This window comes from Anopheles marshallii, chromosome 2 (genome assembly GCF_943734725.1).
Source record: "Anopheles marshallii chromosome 2, idAnoMarsDA_429_01, whole genome shotgun sequence".
NCBI lineage: Eukaryota > Metazoa > Arthropoda > Insecta > Diptera > Culicidae > Anopheles > Anopheles marshallii.
The window spans coordinates 26,701,985-26,724,382 of record NC_071326.1 but is presented as its reverse complement, the minus strand read 5'-3'; the positions used below and the strand labels follow the sequence as shown (position 1 = coordinate 26,724,382).

The window sequence follows — 22,398 nt, the reverse complement described above, 5'->3', positions numbered from 1 at the left end:
GCGATTGCGTAAACGGTACACCAGTGTTGCCAGCAACCTTTCGAACTCGCATTTGGTGCAAATTTAATTTCCAACCAAGCTCCTTGATGGTTGGTTGCGGCGGGATTTGAAAACAAACTTCATTTATTGCATATCTTCAGGCGCTTGGTGCTCGTCGTTAATAGCAACCAATGTTAATGTTTTAATTCCGTTCGAAAATAAACATGATTGTTACCGAAACGAGTTCGTGCAAGGGCGCAGTTCCAAGAAGTTAACGCTTTGTACCGCACACCGGATATAAATAATTGCCGTTGAAAAGTGTCCCGTGTGGCGAACGGTGAATCAGTTCCACAGACACTGCAGTGCATATTTTAAAATCACGCTTTGCAAAAACAAAACCATCCTAAGGCCACGTGAAGCCGTCCACGTGTGCACATGCTAGAACATCAACACCGATAGATAATTATGCCAACAAGGCACGATAATTGCAGTCACCTAACGGTCAGCAAATCGTTATGTCATCATCAATTGGCAGGTCAATGCGCAGACCCCGATCGAGCAGACTTTTTTTCCTGACCTTCGACGACTCCGGTGGTAAGTGTTGAATAATTCATCGTATGAAAAAAAATCTAATATCTTCCCTTTACCATCAGGTCGAGGTTTCTTCTTATTTGCGCTAGGATCCATCTTTCAGTTCAGTACATTTCCACGCATTTCCTCGCATGGCCTTCCAAAATCCGGTTCAAGGGTAAGCCATTTCCCATCCAAAAACGTACGGTGCGTTCATCTCTCCATCGAAAATCGATCGACGGGACGGTTTGGCTATTTTCCATAAGCTCATCGTGCGGCTTTGTAGGTTATGTTTACTAACACCTAGCTGCAACCGCCAAACGCTGATCAATCAGACCAGGGAATGAAGATGTTAGCTTATTTTTTTTGCTGTCCATATCCATCCATTTGCTTTCGCTTCCTTTCGACTGTGCATTCGGCCAGGCGGTGGAAACGGTTTCGTCTATTGGGAAACACATGTTGTTTCTGGGGCCGTTTAAATACAGGGTGCGCATGCGCACTGATGGCTAAAGATGGTGAATGTTTACGGCGGTAAATTGATTTTTGGAGTAACCCATTGGGTGGTAGTTTCGATTTTCCCTGCCCATAAGTCAATCGCGTTGCGTTAGGGTTAATGTTAAGTCACCTCGCAACCCGGTGCGGTCAGATCGGTGTTGGGAACGTTTCAACATAAACTAAGTCATTTTTGCAACGTTGCTCTAGTTTGTGGACGGTGTTTTACATACCGTTCGTGCCCTCTTTGTATGCGGTAATGGATTTAAGTTCGGACAAAAATAAACTATCAAGTGTTACTTATAAATTCAACACAAAATACCATTTTAAAGCGTCAAAATTAAGCAGTTTTTTGTCAGTGAATTCATTACTTTCTTATCAAACACATTTTGCAATGCATCTTTTCCTTCGGCTCGGGAATATCTGATAAATGGCTTGCATTTGCGTGCCATTTTTTTTTGTTTTCGTTTTTCGTTACTCCGTTCACTTTTTGTGACAATTTTCATTTTGCAAATCATAACTGAAACCCCAGCATCAGTTGTGAATCGCGATTTTTTCAAATGTCTTCAGGTCACCTAATGGGGGGTGATGGGTGAGAAAATAATGTGAATAAAATTATTCATTCAAATTTCTTCCCCATTCAGCACGCTACAAACCGTCACCGACAGTGTCTTGGCCGTAAATGTTTGCGCTTATCGTGTATCTTGAGGTTCGTTTCTTTTTTTTCACCCTTCCCATTATGACATTATGAGTGCGGGATTTTTTTTCGTTTGTCGGAGAGGAAAAGGATGGGAAAAGAGTTTATGATTGAATAGGGTTCAAATCTTGTTCCCGATTTGTACCGATGTTCTTTCGTTGTTTCCACCACTCGCCATAGAGGTACGCAAACAGTGGACCCACTTCCCACGGGTTCACCTTCCACCTCGCTCAAGAGGGTGGTCAATTAAACGGTTTTGTGGCGAAATATGAGGATGGATGACAGGCGAAAGTGCCCGAAAAAAAAGGCTATGAAAAGCACAAAAAAGCCATAGCCGATTTGAGGAAATGTGTGCGAAAAAGGGGGGAAAAATAAGGCACACCATAACGATCATTCCAACGAGATGCGATGTACTTACGAGATTATGGAAGATCCCGGTTTGACCCACGCGATCGCATCAACGTTCTTCGACCATGGCGGGACCAATCGTTCGCACAAACACTCGGCCTGCATATTACAACGCGAAGATATTGCGCGACCGCGTGGAATGGGCGGCGTTGCATAAGAACGTCAGGTGATCTACGACCAGGGCCGATAATTCTTCGCGACAAAACACTAGCGAACGACAAAAAAAAAACACATACAGCCACACGCCATTAAAACGCGTCACAGAGTGGAAAGTCAGTCGCAAACGGGGACGTTACTCGGACCGGGCGGTTGGTTGATATCGTAAAGCAATTACACACGGGCCCGTGCGCTGATCGCCAAACATGGATCATATCGGCGTGATCTAGGGACGCAGCACGGTGATTAAATGCAATTGGGCGCGTTTCACACTTTTACGATGTGCGCATAACGCCACGGTTGGCATTTATTATTGCGGCAAATGAGCAGTGTTTGCACAACGGTTATCAGCGTTTACGATAATCGTAGATCGCACCGAAGCAATAAGCTCATCCTTTCGTTTATTGCAAAAAATAAGCACACAAACAATGAAGTTATGTGCGGTAATGTTTGCAGTGTAGAAATACATCCCATGTTGTGTGCTAGCGATGGGTCTTTTGAGAAATGTCATTGTTTGTGATTGTTTGTTTATTGTTTAAAATTATTTAGAATTGTCTTGCTTCTGGCTACAGATATCAGAACCCAACGGCAATGGATCTAACAACTGAACCCTAACTTTGGAAAGTAAGCCTAGCATGGAAGGAGGCTATCGAGAAGTTAAAATCAAAGTGATGAAATACAAGAACAAAGCAAATAACAGCACGATGTAAAAGGTCATTACGATCAACCGCTGAGCGCCTAGTGGATATAGTTAACGGTGGGCGGAGGCAGAGAGAGCGAGTAAGAGCATAAAAATTAATAAAGGAGAGCAGCGCGGAACCATCTAGGTGATCGAGGAGTAGGGAACTATAAAGACGGATTGAACGAAGGAACGGCAGTCTTGCAGAGAATCCAATAATCTCTTTACCTAATCATCCAGCACCTAATAACCGACAACTAGACTCATACGGAGGAAGAGCAGAGACCGATCTACCTAAATCGTTAAGGATGTTATCGGGCAGCCCGTTAAGGATGTTATCGGGCAGCCCGATAAGGATGTTATCGGGCAGCCCGTTAAGGATGTTATCGGGCAGCCCGTTAAGGATGTTATCGGGCAGCCCGTTAAGGCTGTTATCGGGCAGCTCGTTAAGGAAGTTATCGGGCAGCCCGTTAAGGCTGTTATCGGGAATCCGGTAACCTGCCATCGGAATGCGCAATTACACCGCCATTGGACTACGCGCTTGGACCGCCATCGGACTGCGTGATTAGACCTATCTATGCTGACGTAAAGTATAGTTTTTCGGACGTGTTACCTAATCATCATTTTGTCCAGAAAGCCGCAAAAACACCCCCAATATTCAACAACAATTCTCGCAACAATGTTTATTCTATCAGCTAAATAAATTAACGACTATGGCCGACCGCAGTGTCTCTCCTACTGGAACTGCTTCGCCGGTTGCAGTTTGGTCGTGGCCAACCCGGACGGTTTTACAAAACCCGCCACACTAAACAAACCCGGCGACCGTTTATACTGTGCGGATGTTTTCGTGTAGGCAAGCGGCACGGAATAGGCGATCGTGTTGTACCCGGGTGCTGTGGCCGGCCCCGTTGGGATCTGTCCGAGGAGTGGCTGTGTGTGGCTGGGGCTATGTAAGGGTTGTGCATGTCCTGCCGGTTGCAGTACGGTTGTGTGGAGTGGATTCAACGGATATACCGGGACGCCCGGTTGATAGAAGTGTACCGGCCGTTGGTGGTGGGCATGTGCATGGTGGAACGGTTGGTGAGCTGAACCGTATGCGTGCGGCGTCAACTTCGTTGTGTAGAGTGGCGCTTTAGCAAGCTGGAGCGAGGATGGTACGTACGAGTCAAGCAGACTGGTAGGTGGACGATGCTGTACGCCAAAGTAGTTCAATATTCCGTTGTTAGGATGGGTCAGTGATGGGTAGAACTGTGGGGCTAATGAGTGGGTCGGACCGGCAGATGCGTGTCCGTGCGGTTGTACGTATGTGGGGTAAGGTACTGCGGGAGCGACATGATGGTGAAGGTGCTGCGGGGGAGCATGGGGCAAGAAAGGTCTTCCAGTCGGGTGGTGTAACTGTGGTGCACCGAAGTGATGCGGACCGTCCCCTAGCTGGGGATGCTTGCTCGGTTGCGCAGGTGGAAGGTCGTGTGAGAAGTAGACCGGCTGCTCCACACTCTTCACGATGGAAAACTCCGCCGACGGTGACTGGTGGCGTGGTGGGGCAGGTGTAGAGGACGCTGCGTACACGACGTCGGGTTGTGGCGTAGGCTGAACCGTCGAGGGACCAACCGTACCCGGTGAATGTGCTCCAGTTTCACCGTGAGAGTAGGTTTGGATGTGGTTGTCCGGGTCGTTGACATACGCGGCCAGCTGCTGGGCGGAATGGGGCGGTGTCGATGATGGTGCCGGCGCCAAAGACGGCAGGGCTGGACCGGTTGGAGTGGATGGGATGTGCTGTGGTTGCTGTTGGTAGTATGGCGTCGGAATCATGATATAAGCTCTGGAACGGGGTAGCAACACGAAATGAAACGGGAAAATGAATATCTTGTTTTAGACCAGATTTGCATAATTTCGGCTCCGCAGAACGGCAAACCTCAGACACAAGTGGTACTAATTAAGTTACGGTTGCTTAGCAGCTTCTTAAAGCGATAAACAAAGCATATAATGAGATAAACTGAGCGCATCAAATACAAATCAATCGGAACGAATTGTTATCAAATATTTAGAGTTTCTATCAACGTCCACTTACGGTGGAATGTAGAGTACAGATTACAAACATTTAAATTTCAAACCCAAAGCTCCAAAAATACCACAAGCTACAAATGCATCCACGCCGCCGTCTTGATCGCGGAGGAAGCAAAAGCAAAGCAAGATGCAAGATCCCCAAACCGAGCACCAATCTGGCAAGCACCTCAATTACGTCATCCTTCCTTTTGCTATCCACCTGTAGAGTGTCCATTATGAACGGTGGATGAATGTAGACCGAAACTCAGATAAGTGCAACCCGCCCAGTGCAGATGCAGCACTATGGACGGTTATATCGGCTAAACATACGCCGAGCGATGAGCGATTTAAAAGAGCAAAACAAGAAAAAAAAAACACAAACCATGCACTAAAGATGAGCGGAAGCGTGTCGGCTATCTGCAGCTGACATAAACTCGTACGAACTTTACAAACGGATCGGGAAAAGCTACACGGTGAGTGTTGGCGTTTTTTGTTGCTCTCCTCCAGAGCCGTCTTTTTGAAACTGGCAATAATTAGAGCAGACACACACACAAACAGCGGGTTGTAATTGCAAACTTTTAATTATTCTCCTCCGGGCAGAGATGAGACCGGCACGATTACACCCGGCCACCGTCATCTGCATAGACCGCTTGTTTATTTGCCATTGCAGCTGGATGCGCAGCACGAATAGGAAAGAGCTGAACGCCACATTAAATTAGACGACGAACCTTTTTATTCAAATGACTCCATAAATGGAAGTGAGCGCAGCACAGCCCAAGTTTGAGAAGATTCTCACTGTAAAAACATAGCACTGTTTTTTTTTATTAGCTCCTTTCGCAAAATGTATGACTAATAAACCGAGATTATATTAGGTTTTTTGTTGATGTATTCAACTAGCAAACCACTTGTCACATAACCTCAAACCACATGTCATAACATCGAAGCTATCAAATGTCTTATTTTGCACAAAAATGACAGCTTAATTTGAGAGTTAAGTAAGAGCCGTTTTCGCGCTTAGCGCAAACCAAGAATCGGAAGTTAGCGGTGAGCAATTGTGTTTAATCCTGGCACCGTGACGATTGGGTAAGTGTATTTGTTACTCATTGCACCGTTCACGAGTGTCACCCGGTTTTGACACAAGCTTAAGTAGCTCGCTGCTGAGCGGATGACATCCCCCCAGTGGATGTCTATTGTTCTACTAAGGTGTCAAAACACCTCACGATGAAACATCATGACTGCACCACTCGTTAACACCGGGATGCTTCAAATGCATAACGAGATGGTGGAACTGGTGTACACACGGATGGGACGGTGTGACAAATCAACGCGTTCCGGAGCCCCGATTACCCAGCCTATACAGAAGGGGTTGGTGCTTTTCTAATGAAATTACGCCAACATTACATTAACATGGCCTAATACAGCACACCGTGACCGTAGCGAAATGCTTCCATTGTGTCGCGCTCGCTCGGTTATGATAGACGCCCTCTTTGCACCTCTCGCATAGAAAGGTGCAAAGCAAAGAAGAAGAGAAAAAAAAAACATCACAGAACGAATTTAGGTGCCAGTTAGCACCTACGATGCAGCCACTGATTCCTCCTAATGACACCAATAAACCCCCGTCCGCAATTGAACCCGTCCGGTTTGGTGTGCCGTACCACAGCTGGAGCTATTTATTTTATGATCATCGTTTTTCCTCGTTTATGGTGCAATCGCTCGCTCGGGGTAGGTTGCCTCCGGTTTCGGTTTCGGTCCCTCGGCGTGGATTGAGGGGTTGAGGGTAATTATGGTTAATTTTGGTAAAATGGAGCTTACGATGGTTTTGGACCCGTGGGCGTTGGTTAAGACCGCCGCTGTCTGCCTCGAAGCGAATGGGCCGGATTCGGGTTCATTTCACTTTCGGCAAGATTTCCAACCGTTCCGTTAAACGATGGGTTATTTTGGGGAAATAGAAAAAAAAACAACCACTTTGCTAACCAACTTTAGACGAGAAGAACAAAACAAAGATCCTTTCTCTCAAATTTTACATTATTAGCAGACTTTGCTAACATCTGCTCGCGAGTTTAGCGTGTTTTTAGTTTTACCCACCCAATGTTTGGTTCCTTATTGGGGTTCCATTACGCAATACACCGCTAGCCAATGCGATTTTTTCATCAAACTAGCCAATCAAACGCACAACCTTCCCGTCGGTTCGAACGATGCTCCCAATCTGTCACTCTTGCCAAACGAAAAAGATGAAAAAGGGCAAATCTTCCTTCTTTCACCACAAAGCATCATCCCGATGGTCATTTGAACAACACAAAAAAAAAAAAACACAACACAGCCACATGCGGACAAATCACGCACCACGAAACAAATAATAAACAGCCGCCGGAGGTTGATGGTTTCACCAGCAATAAATCGATTTATGGATGCGACGAGTGAAGCAAATCTCACACGATAAATGACTTGCCATTTTTTGCTGTTGTTTTATTTTCGCTTCTCCATCAACAAAGCCCGCGAGCCGACGCGCTCGTTCGATCGGTGGTGAAATGCGATCAATCAATCAACACGCAAAGCCGCTTCTCGATCGGATGAAATTCGTAGCATTGCCTTTCGGTTGATCGTACACACTCACTCGATTGGTACTTGTGGCCGTACTCGTACGTATCATAAATAAACCCCACTCAGTGGCATTAGCTACTGAACCGGGAGCTTCGGGACGCGGCGATTCATCATAAAGCTAGATCATAAACACAAGCTCAAAGTAGAATTAGCGTAAGCGAAACGTTCAACTCCGATCGTACCATTACGCAATGATGGAAAGATGAAATAGTCCATTCGTGTATCGATCTGTTTCGTCTAATCCCTTTTGAAGTACACGGCAAACGACAAATGATTCCAATTACGCACACGCATTGTGGTTAAAGCGTATTCGTCTGCCAAAACAATGGATGATTAATTTCCATTCGCACACAGCACAATAAAACCGTTTAATCGAAGAAGCAATTAATGCTGGTAACCCACGACGGTAGGGACTCACTGCAAGCAGGACCAAAAGTAAAAGGTGAGTCCCGGACCACCAACGTACACCGTGTGTGTACACACACACACACACACTATGGCGGCAGTTTTACATTTTAGAAATTTATTTACACTCCCAACATTTTTCTTATTGCATGTCATTAACATTACCCGCCTCGAGTGGAACAGGTTTTCATCGGGGTTCAATGGTGTATATTGAGTTTTTATTTAATAATTTATTTTAATTCCCGCAATAAAAATTTTAATACGCCGCCTTTGCTGGCTTCAAACACCATTAAAATAACCGGTAAGCAAATGTGATACTACTGTCAGTTAATTTGTCTCATTATTACCGTTTCCAATTCCAGTTCGTTATGCAAAAGCGTACGGAGTACAAGAAGCTTTTTTGTTTTGGGAAACAATGTTATAAAGTTTTAAACATTTTCCGCACACTTACATTAATCTTTCTTAGAGTGGGCACTCGCTCCCAAGTAGCAAAAGTGTACGAACACGCACTTAACATGTTTGAAAACAACCCCGAACAAAAAAAAATTGGGTTCCATTCCAATCGTCCATCATGACAATCGGTCCGTTTGTAATCGCTTAAACCACACACAAATATTTATCAACACCGATCTGTAGCCGTGCACATCGTAAACCCGCATCACTACCCCCACAAGTGCATGGGAAAATATTGACTTAAGCGCAAGCCGCAACAGCTTCCACCGCTGGCCCAGTGACGTAATGTATCGCGTTTGCATGGAACCCACATGGTGTACGGAACGGTTTTACTCAAAAAGCAATTAAACGTACTGTATCGTAAACTAATGGGCCCGCGATTACCAATGTTACCGGAGGCATGCGATTGTGATCTGGGACGGCGAAAGGACATTAACGCACGAAGCGAAACAGGAAATTGAAACACGCAATTTGTGCAACATAAAACATTGTCACAAAATGAGCATAATATTCCTGGGAAGCGTCGATCTTAGCGTCTGAGGTAAAGTGATCAGCTAAAGGTAAGGCGAATGGTCAAGGATATCGGAAGCAAGATGAAGGAAACATTTTATCGCCACATACCAAAAGAGGAAGGAAATAAATTTAAAACCCATCATGCCATTATTGAGACGGCACTCTCAGCACGCGATTCCACTGACACTGACATCGATTTGTGTGTGATCGCGACCTTGATGACTGCAGGACTACATCCAACACTAATTTCACCATTTTCTAAACGAAACCCCCTTAACAGTGGTTTTGTGTGCTGCTAATTGCACTGCTAAACGGACAACCCCTTGTGAGCCACCACACTTACTGCGAGTTTTGTGGCAGGATGTGTAGCAGCGATTGGGGCAGATTGTTGTCGGCCGCATACTGTGGCAACTGCTGGGGCCGGGCCTGCACGTAAACGTACTGCGGTTGCGGTGTCAGATAGGGGGAGGCCGGTGCGCCTCCACCGATGACGGGCTGCAGCAGTGATTGGCGGGAAGGAACCGTGTAGGTGGAGTGATCCTCGTGCACCTGCGGTACCTGTTGGTGGAGCTGATGATGGGACGGTTGCTGATGCTGTTGCGGGATGCTGACGTACTGTTGTGGTACGCCGTGATCTAAAACAATAACGTAGATGAATTAGTACCATATGGTGATTTCCAATCGGTTGTACCGATCGTACGAATACCTTTCGTGTAACTGAGCGTCTGCGTCGGAACCGGAAGTGGCGTTACGTATTTGACGGAACTGTGCGTACCGGCGGCACTGCCCGGATGGTGCTGTATCTGCACGGTGTAGTGATTGTTGCTTTGCGTCGAACTAGCACCGTGCTGTTGCTGCTGAGCGATCGCTTCCTTTTTGAACACTTGCCGCTCGCTGTTGAGGTTGTCCCGTTCGATGTCTTCCAGCTGGATGGGTCGGTTCCCGGGCGGTGGGTCGTGCCCGGCCGCCACCACCCATGGGGCCTGCAGCAGCAAACAGGCACAGCAGCCAATCCAAACGATCATATTTAGGCGCACCTGAAAGTGGAATCAAAATGAACGAACCAAATGAGAGCTTTGCTGTACACCGCATTGCATACTGTCGGGCGCTCGACATACGATGGCGAACTTGCGAACACGTACGCAGCCAACACAACGGACGGAGCCCGATGCGTACATGCGATGGAGAAAAAAGCAGTCGTAGCGCTCGTAATGTACACAGAGCGAGGACCAGCAGCAGACCAGCTGGTGACGCGAAAAGTGCACTGCACACATTCCTAACCACGGACCCTCGGCACGTTAAATAGTGCATTTAAGGAGTGATTAGTGCGCAGATCCGGAGCGACCGCAACCACCGCCTTGACACTGGTCGCGAACCGGTTGCGCGTCGGTAGAATTGGAAAGCCCCGCCGGGTAAAAAGAAAGTGGAAAATTAAATAACACTCACTCGGTCGGTTGTGTGCAGCTTCGCAAGCAAACAACACGGTCCTGTGCTGTTATGGTAATAGACGGAGGACAACCCCGCGCGAACAACCTTCAACGTGACAACGTGACACACGCGTCGACCCATGATGAAGGTAGTTCCGCTCAGCAGGGTTGAACGGGGTTGGAAAAATGTGATACGAAGGAGAAGGAAAAGAATGCCAAAGCGAGAGAGAAGGGAAACAAATTTAAACTATACCAATCACGGCACTAAGCTGGTGTTAAATCGCTGACGGTGATTGTTCGGCGGGGAACCGAAGCGTGCAGTTGCGGATGCAACTCAAACGTCCAACCCCGTTTCCACACCACGCTGACGCGACAGTGATCAGGATAACGATGATGATCATGGCGCAGATCGTGAAGATGCAGATTGTTAGATGGTACGATTAGATTACGTACAAAATGTGCTATTGAAGGCAGGGTTATTAGTTAATCCAGACGTGCAATTTGTGTATTATCGAGCGTGAGTTGTTTTTACGCACTGGAATGAAACCAGCATTCAATGGGTTGGTAAAACGGGTGCGTGATTGTCTTCGTTTCGTTATAGGTTATTAGAAACGATATGCTTAAACGAGCGCATAACCCTAATGAAAACAATTAAAAAAAAAACAACTAATTGCTGTGAGTAGCAGTCAATTAAATTATGTTATTTTCTTATTTTGGCTAAACAAAGCTTTTATTGTCGTATTCACGGTAAGATCTTTAGAGTTTTGATTGGGTTGTGGAATTGTCAGTTAATTATATTAAATTATATTTCCATTGCGTTAAGAAATTGCAGGGTTTCTAATTGTTACAACAGGAAATACGAATATGCAGGGTTTTTAAGGATGTTAATATGATGTTGCAGGGTTTGTTAAAGATGTTCTTGGCGTTAATAGTAGTGTAGAAATCGAAGTATCGTTTGAATGCCGATCAGCGGAGATCAGTGGTGATCTATGACTAGAACTCACAACTTCTTCTTCTATTTTGTGGGACATAAATGTATCCTTCTGTGCAGAGACGGCCACATGTCCACTCTTCACTTTCATAAGCTTACCGCTCCTTGTTTTGATTTATCATTTGGTATTTGACAAATCAAAGGCAAAACTGTAGTGCCAGTACTGTACATTTTACTGTGGAAAATGGAAAAACAATCGGCTACGCGACAATGGAAACAAACGCTAAACAGATGGCAACTAAACGATACGACAAGAGCATAAGCTATAGAAAAATCGCAGCACATAATAGCACAATTGTGCCACTTGATAGTGTAAAGCCGATAAGGATACCTTCAGCTAAACAAACTCGAAAGTATAAACGCGATACACGCTATGCTTTTTTCATATTCATTTATATTTCACAAAATGTGGATCAATCTTCTGAAAAATAAGGCCTGGTCCACTTCAAATGATACAGTTACGTTTTGTAAACTTTGTACAAAAAAATGTGTATTTTTTCAAAAAAGTCCAGTCCTAATTATCATGAGATTCGTTATCGACTTAAAAACTGCCTACGGCATCTAAACGTTTGTTCAATTGTTTGAGCATATCTTCATAACATTTTCTTCAATCAAATTCATATTAAACAGGAGGAACTCCTTGTCCACAGGTTCATAAACAACGAACATAATTTCATGGTAAATAAATCAATTCAGATGTTCAACCCCATGATACATTGTACTGCTTTCTTTTGATGTCGCATAAAAACACTCCAGCATACAACAATCGGCTTACAACAGCAGAAAATGGATTGCCTCTCACCCTTGTGATGAAGCAATTCCATTCAGGTACATATACACGGACACATACACACACACACGCACCGGCCTGTCGTAAACATTCCATGCAGGCGATAACCAATTAAAACGACATGAAACACAACCACGCTTCCGGTGAGGTTCGACTGCGGCGCGCTCAGGTATCCCTGGCGCTGTAGCAAGTCCAACATTGTTTCCGTGCCGACCGACCAGCGCCGAAAACCAGTTGATCGCTACTTGTTGCTCGCACCCATGTCAACGCGAACCGCTCGCATAGAAAGGCATCACTCAAAAGGGCCACTCGCGTGCGTCATAACTCCAGCAACCGGCATTGTAAATCCGTGTACGCCCTCTCTCAGCTTCCTTCGTTAGCCAAATTTGGAGCGGATTTTTAGCCGACAAGGGACACGGGTGGGCCTCCTGCTACACGTGTGCGCGTGGTGTGTCCCGTATGTGCGTAAGAACGGGTGTGGTGAAAATATAAACAATGGTTTCATTTCACCTTCGACCGTAAAAATGAAAGCAAACGAGCGGCATGAAGCGTACAATCAAATCGGTAGAGTAAAGCAACAAAAATACATCATGTTAAAACATAATCGCACCGAATGAAGCCCACGTGATCAGCGGGACATACAGAATTACAGCATAGCGTACAATCCTTCCAGTGTGTACAAGAAATGCAAGGCAAAGGGAAGCAAACCCAGGTGCCCCGTCCGTTACGTAGGCTCTTCTGGACAAGTAAAGGTATGATTTCGGGTTAGTTCAAGAGACCGCGTTACTATGAAAGTCGATCGAAATATAACGCTGATCCCCTTTGCTTATGTGAACAACGTCTCGATGCTGCGTTTTACCCATTTCACTCCGCTAAGAAATTGCACAGCAAAGAAAGGGTAAACGCGAACAGGTTTTACCCATTAGCCTCAGCGTATCAACCTACACCGGTATACAAAACAAAATAAACAAAGCCTCAAAAACAGGACATAAACCACCAGGTTTTAAGCGCAAACAGTTAACGATGAGAATTGGGGTTGATTGGTAATGGACGATGGGAATGGCCGTTTTGAGAAACCTAAAGAAAGCACCAGAAACCGCTCAGCGGCGTATGATTACGAGTGAAAATGGAAGCTCCGTCGCGATGGTGGTAAAAGACGAAACAAGCGAAAGGATGCAACACAGGACGCTAAGATGGTTGATGCGAGTGGTTTTAATGGTACTTTATGAGGAGATCTGGTGTAGAAATGTAAGTGAAGGCCATCTAGCGACTTATAATATGGAGATTGTATAATTTGTGACACCAGTTTGACAGGTGCAAAGCGAGAAGTTTGAGCTGAAAATATCAATTTTAAGCCGTAAATAAAGCTTTCCAAATTGCAAGTTCCAGCTATAAAGTTAAGTTTTGTGTATTTCTTGGTAACTCTGGTAAGAGTTACGCAAATAATGCATGCGAGAGAAGTTCGCGTTACTCGAATTTTTGTGCACATCGATCTCTTTACATCATCGTTTATATTGCATATTGAGGAAACGGATACTTATTTGCACCTTACGATGCGCATTCAAAATTGAGAATAGTACAATTTGAGTCATTTTTATACATAATTCATTATTGTAATAATAAAAATAATAATAATCTTAAAATTCACGTAACTCAAGTGTCGCGTAACTGCAAATCCGCAAGAGAGATATCTTTATCAGGAATTCTTACTGCAGTGGAATGTCGATCATCCGGGTGACATTTAACCAGGTGTCGGATTATCCGTGCTGCTACGATATGACATTTCCATGGACGATTTGACATATTGAACCAATGATGGAGGAAAAAGTACAATAAGGCATGATGCAATATACTCAAATTCCAACAAAAACTACAAATTTCTTTCGCAACATAACCTCACAATATAAAATAAACCCGTGCACTTAAAAAAACCTCACTTAACATATTCACTAATATCTACCACCGAAAGGAGATTATCCGTATGATTCGATTATCCGGTAAAGTCCACGGTTAAGACGAAAAAACAATCCTCTAGTTGGATTAAACAATAAGAAACCTTTAAAAAAATACATACCGCCATAATGTACTCCTTAACATATCATGAAACTCCTATCTCCGTTTGATTAACAACGCCAAATTACATGGCAATTTTGGGTTGCTATTTCAACAGCTCCGGGGAAGTGCAACATAACGCTTGCCAGGCGAAGTGTTTAGCAAAATTTCCAACACCATTCCGGTTGGACCATAAATTATAGATTTCATACACCTTCCTCCGCAAGCTCCACACCCAAGTCCTCTCTCACTCACTCTCTCTCTCTCTAATCAAGCGACACGAAGTTCAAACGTCAAACAGAATAAAGTAGATTTAAGCTATGAAATGGTCGATAAATTCAGCCACCCCACCTGCTTTCCACACAGGCATAGGTCAACCGGTGGCCAACGCTGATAAGAAGGATAACCGTGCGCAACCGAATCGATCAACGCGCACCGAACAAGAATGCCCAGGTCCGATTTTGGACCACTTTCACTTTCACAACAACAACAACAACAGCAGGAAGAAATATAAAATCTCAACCAGAAGTGGTTTACAAAATCGCAACCACCCCGGGACCGGTGTGTGCGAGTGAGACAGCAAAAGCTGCGCCAGCCGCATTTTGTTCGCCCTTTTTGTTTGCCCGTGCCGTTGGGTTTTGGTGCAGGAATTACGAACCAAAGTCAATCGATCGATCGTGTTTCTTTCGCGCTTATCTCCAGCCGGCCTTTCCACTGTGGTAGATCTTTGTTGCTATAGCGACCCCAACACTCCTTCCTTCTCGCAACACGGTGGAGGTAAGGGCTACTGGGCTTGCAGGTTGACCGCACCGCCCGATGTGGCAGCCTTTGTGTGTTTGCCACCGAACGCACCACATGCACCGTCGTCGGGTGGGTTTTTTTTTTTGAGTGCAAGCGCCGGACCACAAGGAGTAGTACAGAAAGTGTACTTTCTTCACCCGTCGCTGTTCCGAACGTACTCTGATTTGTGGTTGTTTTTTTTTCTTTTTGTTGGCATCTCTCGCTCTCTCTCTCTCTTCCTCTCCGTAAGTATTTTCATCACCGGTCTGTCCGAAACCTGTCCGCGAGCTGTCCACAGACAAACTGGACCCGTCCGTTACGACGAAACGCCATACCCGGTAGAAGGACGGAAGGAAGCACTGGCAGCTTTGCCGTTGAACTCCAGGACCATCGGTTCGGTCTGGACGGACCGGTCGCCCAGCCAGTGCGGCGTGTGAAGGGTTGCGGAATAGTTAGATAGAGAAGAATGGAAAAAAAGCCGCACAGAAAAAGGGATCGACGCACTGTGAAGTAATTTTTATGATCACAGTTTTGCAATAATCGCTCCACACATTTCCTCATTTGCCCGTTTTGTTTTGACCGGCGCATCGGCACAAGCTGTAAGGTAGGAAGCATTTTGTACTGTCACCTGTGTCCGGTCGTGGCCGTGTCCGGCTGCCCATTCCGCACGCACACACAAAGTTGCGCCACCGAACCGGACGCTTGCGCAGCGGTTGGGTCACCGGTTCGGGGCAGGTTGCGTTTTAATGTGTTTCTTTTTTTCTTTTGCATTTCATGCACAACCAAAGTGTAGCAACATTGCAACACTGTTGATAAGCTTACTTTCTAGTGGTTTAACATTGCTCTATCCGTAGCGCGGAGCATTCTTGTACTTGCTCGGGGGGACTTCAAGCAAGGAAGGAATTCAAGGAAGGAATGACAATTATATTTCTTTGTATTTGAAGGACTTTTGATTAATGACCGCTTCGTTTTGCAAATCTCCTGAATGAAACGGTACGTGGAGCGTGTAAAGGAATTAAAACATTGGCCTAAGAACAAACCCCGGCATACAATTAACCCCGCGCACATAAAAGGCAATACGCTCATTAGTGTCACAAGCAATAAAAGCCACTCCGTTTGGTGCGTGTAAAGCTCACTTTAAAAGCATAATATCCACGTCGCTTCCTTTGCTACTCCTCCACCCACCCCCCCACCGGGGTGACCGTCCCAACGATTAATCATCCCACCGAATACCCATTACCGCTGCAATCTGGTCCGAAAGGATGAATCAACACATTCCACACACAAGTCTCAATCGCACCTTCCGTTTGGATCGCTTCATTCCTCTTTCTTTCGCAATATACCTATTTTTTTTTTTATTTTCACCACCAGAACAAATCATTCCCGGGGACAGTGAAAGAGGTATGTATGCGCGTCATTTAAAAAAAAAAACCCCGTCCCCGGATGGCCATTTAAATCCGCTAACTATCTTGCGCACCGAAATGGGAATGGGTCCCGCTGGCTGCAATCACACACCCCGTTGTGGCGGATGGGTAGAAAGCAACGTGCGCTCCTAGGGGGAAACACGCAAGCACGCAAATCGACAAAACAACTAATTTCCCTTCGATTCGCACACTAAATAGGGACACGCCGGCTGTTTCCGATTGACAGTTTTTGTTTTTTTGTTTTGTTTTGTTCCGTTCATTCCATTTCACTGAAGAGGGTCGTTTGATTGATTTGAGCCAAAAAAAATGGAATTGCATTCCGCAACAATTCTCCGCGTGGAGAGTACGGAAAGGAAGTGGATACATTTTTTCCTTCAAACATTTGTCGGATGAGCCTTTGGAGTGTTGAGCTATGTTGAGACTGTCAGCCGTAAGTGTTTATAATTATCTAAACTGCTCAATCATCTGTCGGTTATTATCGTCAGAACACTCTATTCCAAGTAAGGAGTTTACTCATTGTACTGCACGGTTTAAACAAAAACCATATCAATCGCTTTCCGATTGCTGTACATACAGCGCACAGCTGCTGTACGGTACACAAAAGACTTCAATGCGCGTGTGAGCAAATGACAGCGACGAACCCGCGAAAAAAAACTGTCGCACCAGAATAGGCTGATAATTTTCCCTCCTATTCGACAAACAAACAAACACGTGTACAACGAACCTGCCGCATGTTGGTTTATTGATTCATTGCTCTCGTTTGCGGTCGTGCGGACCAACGGGCCGGAAGTGCACTCGAGGACGGCGTTGCAAACAAGGGAGAAGCAGTGGGTAAGACATTATTCAAATTCACATCCGCTACGGGGCTACGGGTATGATCGTCTGGGAAAGATTGAGCATAATTTTTACTTCCATATGCAAAACGCTTCTTCCTGTGCTTGCAGCAATGCCACAGGGAGCCCTAGCCCTTGCGACCACGTGTCACTGCAATTTATCATCATGCAGATGGCATGAAAAAAGAAACGGGGTTGAGCCGTTTAAGCCCTATTCGTAGCAGGTTGCAAAGCTTGCGCACTGGGATGCACCGCTGGCAGGGTGTCCAGGTGACAAAAGGGATGCTAAAAAGTGTTTGCTCAAATTATACCAATCACCGGTGCGCATAAAATGGTAATTGGTCAAACATTGCGCGCGCCGTGTGCGCACCGGACACACGATTTTTCTTCGCCGAGTGACAGATTTGTGAAAGAAAATCGACCAGCACCGGTGCGATCCCCCTCCCCTTCAACGACCCATTCATCTATCGGTTTGTGTCGGTTCACCCGGCGCGCTTATGAATGAGCGGGCACGATCAAGCGATCAAGCGATCAATGGTCCGGATCGAAGTATGCAATCGACAATGAATGGGTGGATGGAAAAGCAGTGTGTAGGACAAAACAGTATTGGGAGGCCAAGCGGCACCACAACGGACAGCAAATAATCTGGCCATTGGCACTTTTCTTTACCCCCTTTTGCAACCAATCTTCCCACAACGAATCGGCAATTTGTTTACTAAATATAACGAGGAAGATTTTCTTTCTCCCATCCCCTCCCTCCCCCCTAACCACTTCCTTCTCATGGCCTTGGCGGCCGTAGCTGCAATGGCGGCCGGTCGACGAGTTGCAATATTTTTCTTTTCCCTTTCCGTTTTAGGGGCTGGTGGCTTGGGATGGAAATTGAAGCATTACCGTCTTAATGCGGCGGCATGCACCATCAGCTCGGACGTTTTCGGACACCGATCTCCAAATTAGGCCGCCGACAGATGGCGACCCGCGATCGGAGCAAAATCAAATCCGGACCATCGGCATGCTAACAAGCCGGTAGTAAAATTTGCTTTTTCTTTACATTGCTAGTTCCTCCTGCCGCTGCTAAACCGTTCGGTATCGGTTGATGAAAGGGTTGATGGCTTTATGCCGATGGTGAAACCGTACCTCGCAGTACGTTGCCCACGGGTAATGGAAATGAGACACATTAGTGTACGATCGCCGATTTGGATCATAATGTGTGGTTTGCCAATGCGAAGGACACTGGCCGGACCGATGCAGCGTCGCAGTCGCGACTGTATGGTGCGTCTATGACGCAAAAGTTTCCTGCTCGCCACACACGCGACTGTCCAGACACCGTCCAGGATTGTGTAATCGATTGCGTTGTTTTTTTTTTTTGTTGCTCTCTTTGCTCTCCTACACGACGGGGGTTATTACCTTATCTTCATCCACGCCACGCTCGATTACACCAATCCAGCATTGCTCCCGCCAGATCCCTGGGCAGGTCGTTTATCATGCTGGTCGATTATCGATCGTTGATTATTAAAGTGAAAACGGCATGTGCAATCGATCCATCCGTTTCACCGTGTTGGCTGCGGTCCGGGGTGACGGGGAACAAAACGGAAGGCATTCGTCCAAATGGTACAAAGTCTGGACGCAACTAGGCTAAACGAAGTGATTGAATACGATTAATGCTTGCTTTTTTTCTGTGGGATTTCCTGTCAGGCCTGTTGAAAGCTACTTTGATGAGTTTTTATTCCATTGCCTTTCTGTTGGTTGGTACAACTGTTTTACTTGTTTATGACTATTAGAATCAAATAAACATGTCACACAGACTTGGTACACCATTTTTTCATGTATCATTACATAATACAAATTGTTTAAAATATTCACATTTGAACAAATAATTACAGGATTGATTTTAAAATTTAAACTCAACACTTCGTTGATAATACGGCAAACGCCGACATCATGGAAGAAATAAATAAAATAAATAAATAATGATTTTAAAATTTATTATTTTTTAATTTTGGACTTAAATTGTTTGAGGACATCAAACTTTTTACGCGATTATACAGCAAATGGAAATTAATGAAAGTTTAATGAGGGATTTTTAAAGACTGTATCAACTTTTAGGTTTCATAAATATGTGGCTTCTGTACAAGTTAATTTAACTACAAATAAAAGTGAAAAGTGTTGTACTAAGTGTAAAATGTTAAATTGTAAAATAAAACATCCAAAGCAAATAACGATAACTACCTCATAGGGACTACCATTTAAAATGAGATTTTAGTAGAACAAGCAGATTTAAATGCAACATACAGAGCGAATTCTCGCAAAACCAAGTTTTTGAGTTCCTGGAAGTATTTTTTGGTAAACTTCCATTACCTGGAAGTAATTGGAAACCATAATATCGAAGATCTTCTAACGGAATTCTTCGATATTCTCCCCAAATCTAACAAACAATCTTGGAGAGTTATTGATGTCAAGGAAAAAGGTTCTAAATCAAACGATCCTCTCAATCTTTCCAAGGTATTCTGTGGGAATTAGCTATTGAAAGCATTGAATGTTTGTATGTTTTTTGTTCCCATGTTGGCAAACATCATCCAAACAATGCAGTGGCAAAACGAAGGAATGACGCGTCTCCATTTTCGGTCAATGTTAATATTAACATATAACGGTTAGTGTTAATATTTGACCATTGAACTATCCCCATTATGTACTCATAACAACGATAAATCATAGTTTAAGAGAGTGCGTTCTCCAAAATATTATCAACCTCATAAAATGAACAACAAATTATGTACACTGTTAATGACTTACAATGCTGTTGTCATTGTCGAACTTAATGTCGATGTCGAACAGATTATCTCATTTCCCTTTATGCACATTTGGCATGGAAGAAACATCCCATGTAACGAGTTTTACGTACAACTACTAAAACACTGGAACGGACTAATCTTCTTACAATAAAGCTGATAAGCTGTGTGTCGTCTATTCCTCGTTTTACACATTCGCTCTGGATTGGGAAACGATAGATAGACGTGTTCCAAATGCCTGATCACGATGATGATGATCCCTGACACCTATCAATCAGCCTCACAAAGGACCTAATGGATACCCATTTTCCCTGTTTTCACTGTACATAGAAAAAAGATCTTGATAATACTTACCATTCTGATCATTCTACTGACATTTGATAGTATCGCACTCCAAACCACTACGTTCTGGCGTGATCAGTCTCGTCTAAAATTAAAAACAAATAAAACACATCATTGCACTTTCGGTACTCACTATCACGTTAAACTTTGTGGTTGGTCAAATGTCTTGCAAGCGCCTCGTTACACTTAATTGCAATCGAATCACACACTCACCCTTGTTTCAACGATCACTTTCAGCTTATCACCAGCTCTTATTACGCTTTTCCAACTTATTATCCATCAAATGTACATACGTTCGTGTATTGGAACTTTAAAAGCACACTAAAAGCCTTAAAACAATGCACCTGCCGGTAGCAACTCCAAAGTTTGTACAGCATGCACCATGCACCAACAGTCTCTTGCACATGCACAAATAAAGAAAAACCTCCCGACATACACCGAAAGCGCACGTGGATTGCTTTTATTGCGCTGGTGGCTGTGTTTTGAACTAGTTGCACGATTTTATCCGACCAACCGAAGGAACCGAACTAAAACGGTCCGATAGGGTGCAGAAGCAATTTATATCCGTTCCGGGCGCGCGCAAAACCACAAAACCGCAACCACCGCGTCACCGGCGTTCGGACCTACCCCGAAATGGACCTCCCCCCTTGCGGGGAGGAAAGAGGCTGAGTGCGTGCATTTTTTTTCCCTCCCTTGTTGCTTTCGTTTTCATACGCTTTTGCTTTTACTCCCGGTCGGCCGGTGAATTTGGTGCCCCGTTTCTGCAGCTTCCCTGCAGGCTGTTGGTCTGCTCGAGCGACAACAAGGGCGGCCAGTGTCAACCTGAGCACAATCAGTCCCGTATGTGGCAAGGTCTTTCTCTCTTTCTCTTTTTCTCTTCTACTGAAACTACTGAGATCATTTTGAAATTCGCTCTTCGTCAACGGTGTGTGTGCGGTTTGCTGTACATTTCAGGTTACTTTAATCCTCTCGTTGCTCAGGTTACTGTCTGCTTTACAATGATTGTTTTATGAATACTTTTATTGTATTAAGCCTACATTATTACCTATCGCAACAATTTTGTGCAAGAAATAACTACTTCAACGGTTGGTCATGTCATTGAAATGACACCAGACTACCAAAACGTATAGTTGATTCTTTGTCTCTTTCCTTCTAAGGCGAAATATCATCGTCTGTCAATAATGATCTTTCTTTGTCTTTAACACTCTAACATATTGTGTTGAATTTATTTAATTTAATTATTTTCCAGATAATTCTACGCTTAAACACTCCTTAAGGGTTGCTCTCTTTTTACTCCCATTTCTCCACACTGAACGATCGCACTTTCTTCGCCGGTCTCTCTCGTTTGCGCACAGGGGGGCCTGTTCATTGATCATACACGAAACCCTTCGATTGCGCGTGTTTCTCCCTGCTTCACATCCAATGATCAACCCCGCCCTATCACCCCTTACCCTTGCCCCAGCCACCCAGATTGCCTTTCGCTCGGCCATGCACTGCTCCGGTTCCGACATTGGCGCTCCAAATCGAACTCCGGCGGGAATTTCGCTGCTGCGAATGTCGTTCGTCACCGTTTGGGTCACTCGCTTCGGGACACTTGTTTTGCACCGGTTCATCAAGGGGGGGGGGGACTGTTTTCTAGCCTCCCATGCTTTCGTCCACTTTCTTTCTTTCCACCCGCGGGATCGGCAGCGGCTCGATCGTATAGCCGCCGGCACGCACAAGCAAACGGTGCGATCTGTTCCGATCGTTGTTTTGTGTTGTTTTTTTTTTTTTTGTATTTATTTTTGGGGTGCGTTTTGTTTCTCTGCTTCTAACTGACAAAGCGCAACACCCCTCCGTGTACGTGTGCCCGATGAAAGATATCCATTTATTTTCACCCAACCAATGCGTTGTTGCAAAAAAAAAACGGTAACAACAGATGGAAAGAAAAATACCTCGAGCACCAGTCGAGGCCCAAAAAGGGTAGCCAGGGAT

General features: G+C 44.9%; 1 protein-coding gene across 1 annotated transcript; it reads right to left on the bottom strand.

Moving 5' to 3' along the window:
• Nucleotides 1-3,716: 3,716 nt before the first annotated feature.
• On the bottom strand, nucleotides 3,717-21,935 carry LOC128717734 (ataxin-2 homolog). The gene is made up of 4 exons (XM_053811465.1): nucleotides 21,876-21,935; nucleotides 9,706-10,036; nucleotides 9,343-9,634; nucleotides 3,717-4,803 (listed from the first exon to the last, which is right to left on the bottom strand). The coding sequence occupies exons 1-4, from the start codon at nucleotides 21,933-21,935 to the stop codon at nucleotides 3,717-3,719; spliced, it is 1,770 nt and encodes a 589-aa protein (XP_053667440.1).
• Between the last annotated feature and the right edge of the window lie 463 nt (nucleotides 21,936-22,398).

Bases quoted from the DNA above. Each gene is read 5' to 3' on its own strand.
- LOC128717734 (XM_053811465.1), bottom strand. From the start codon at position 21,935: ATGTCGGAACCGGAGCAGTGCATGGCCGAGCGAAAGGCAATCTGGGTG. The intron at 10,037-21,875 runs GTAAGGGGTGAT...TTCCACTTTCAG, and splicing joins TCTGGGTGGCTGGGGCAAGG to GTGCGCCTAAATATGATCGT. The intron at 4,804-9,342 runs GTAAGTGTGGTG...ACCCCGTTCCAG, and splicing joins ATCCTGCCACAAAACTCGCA to AGCTTATATCATGATTCCGA.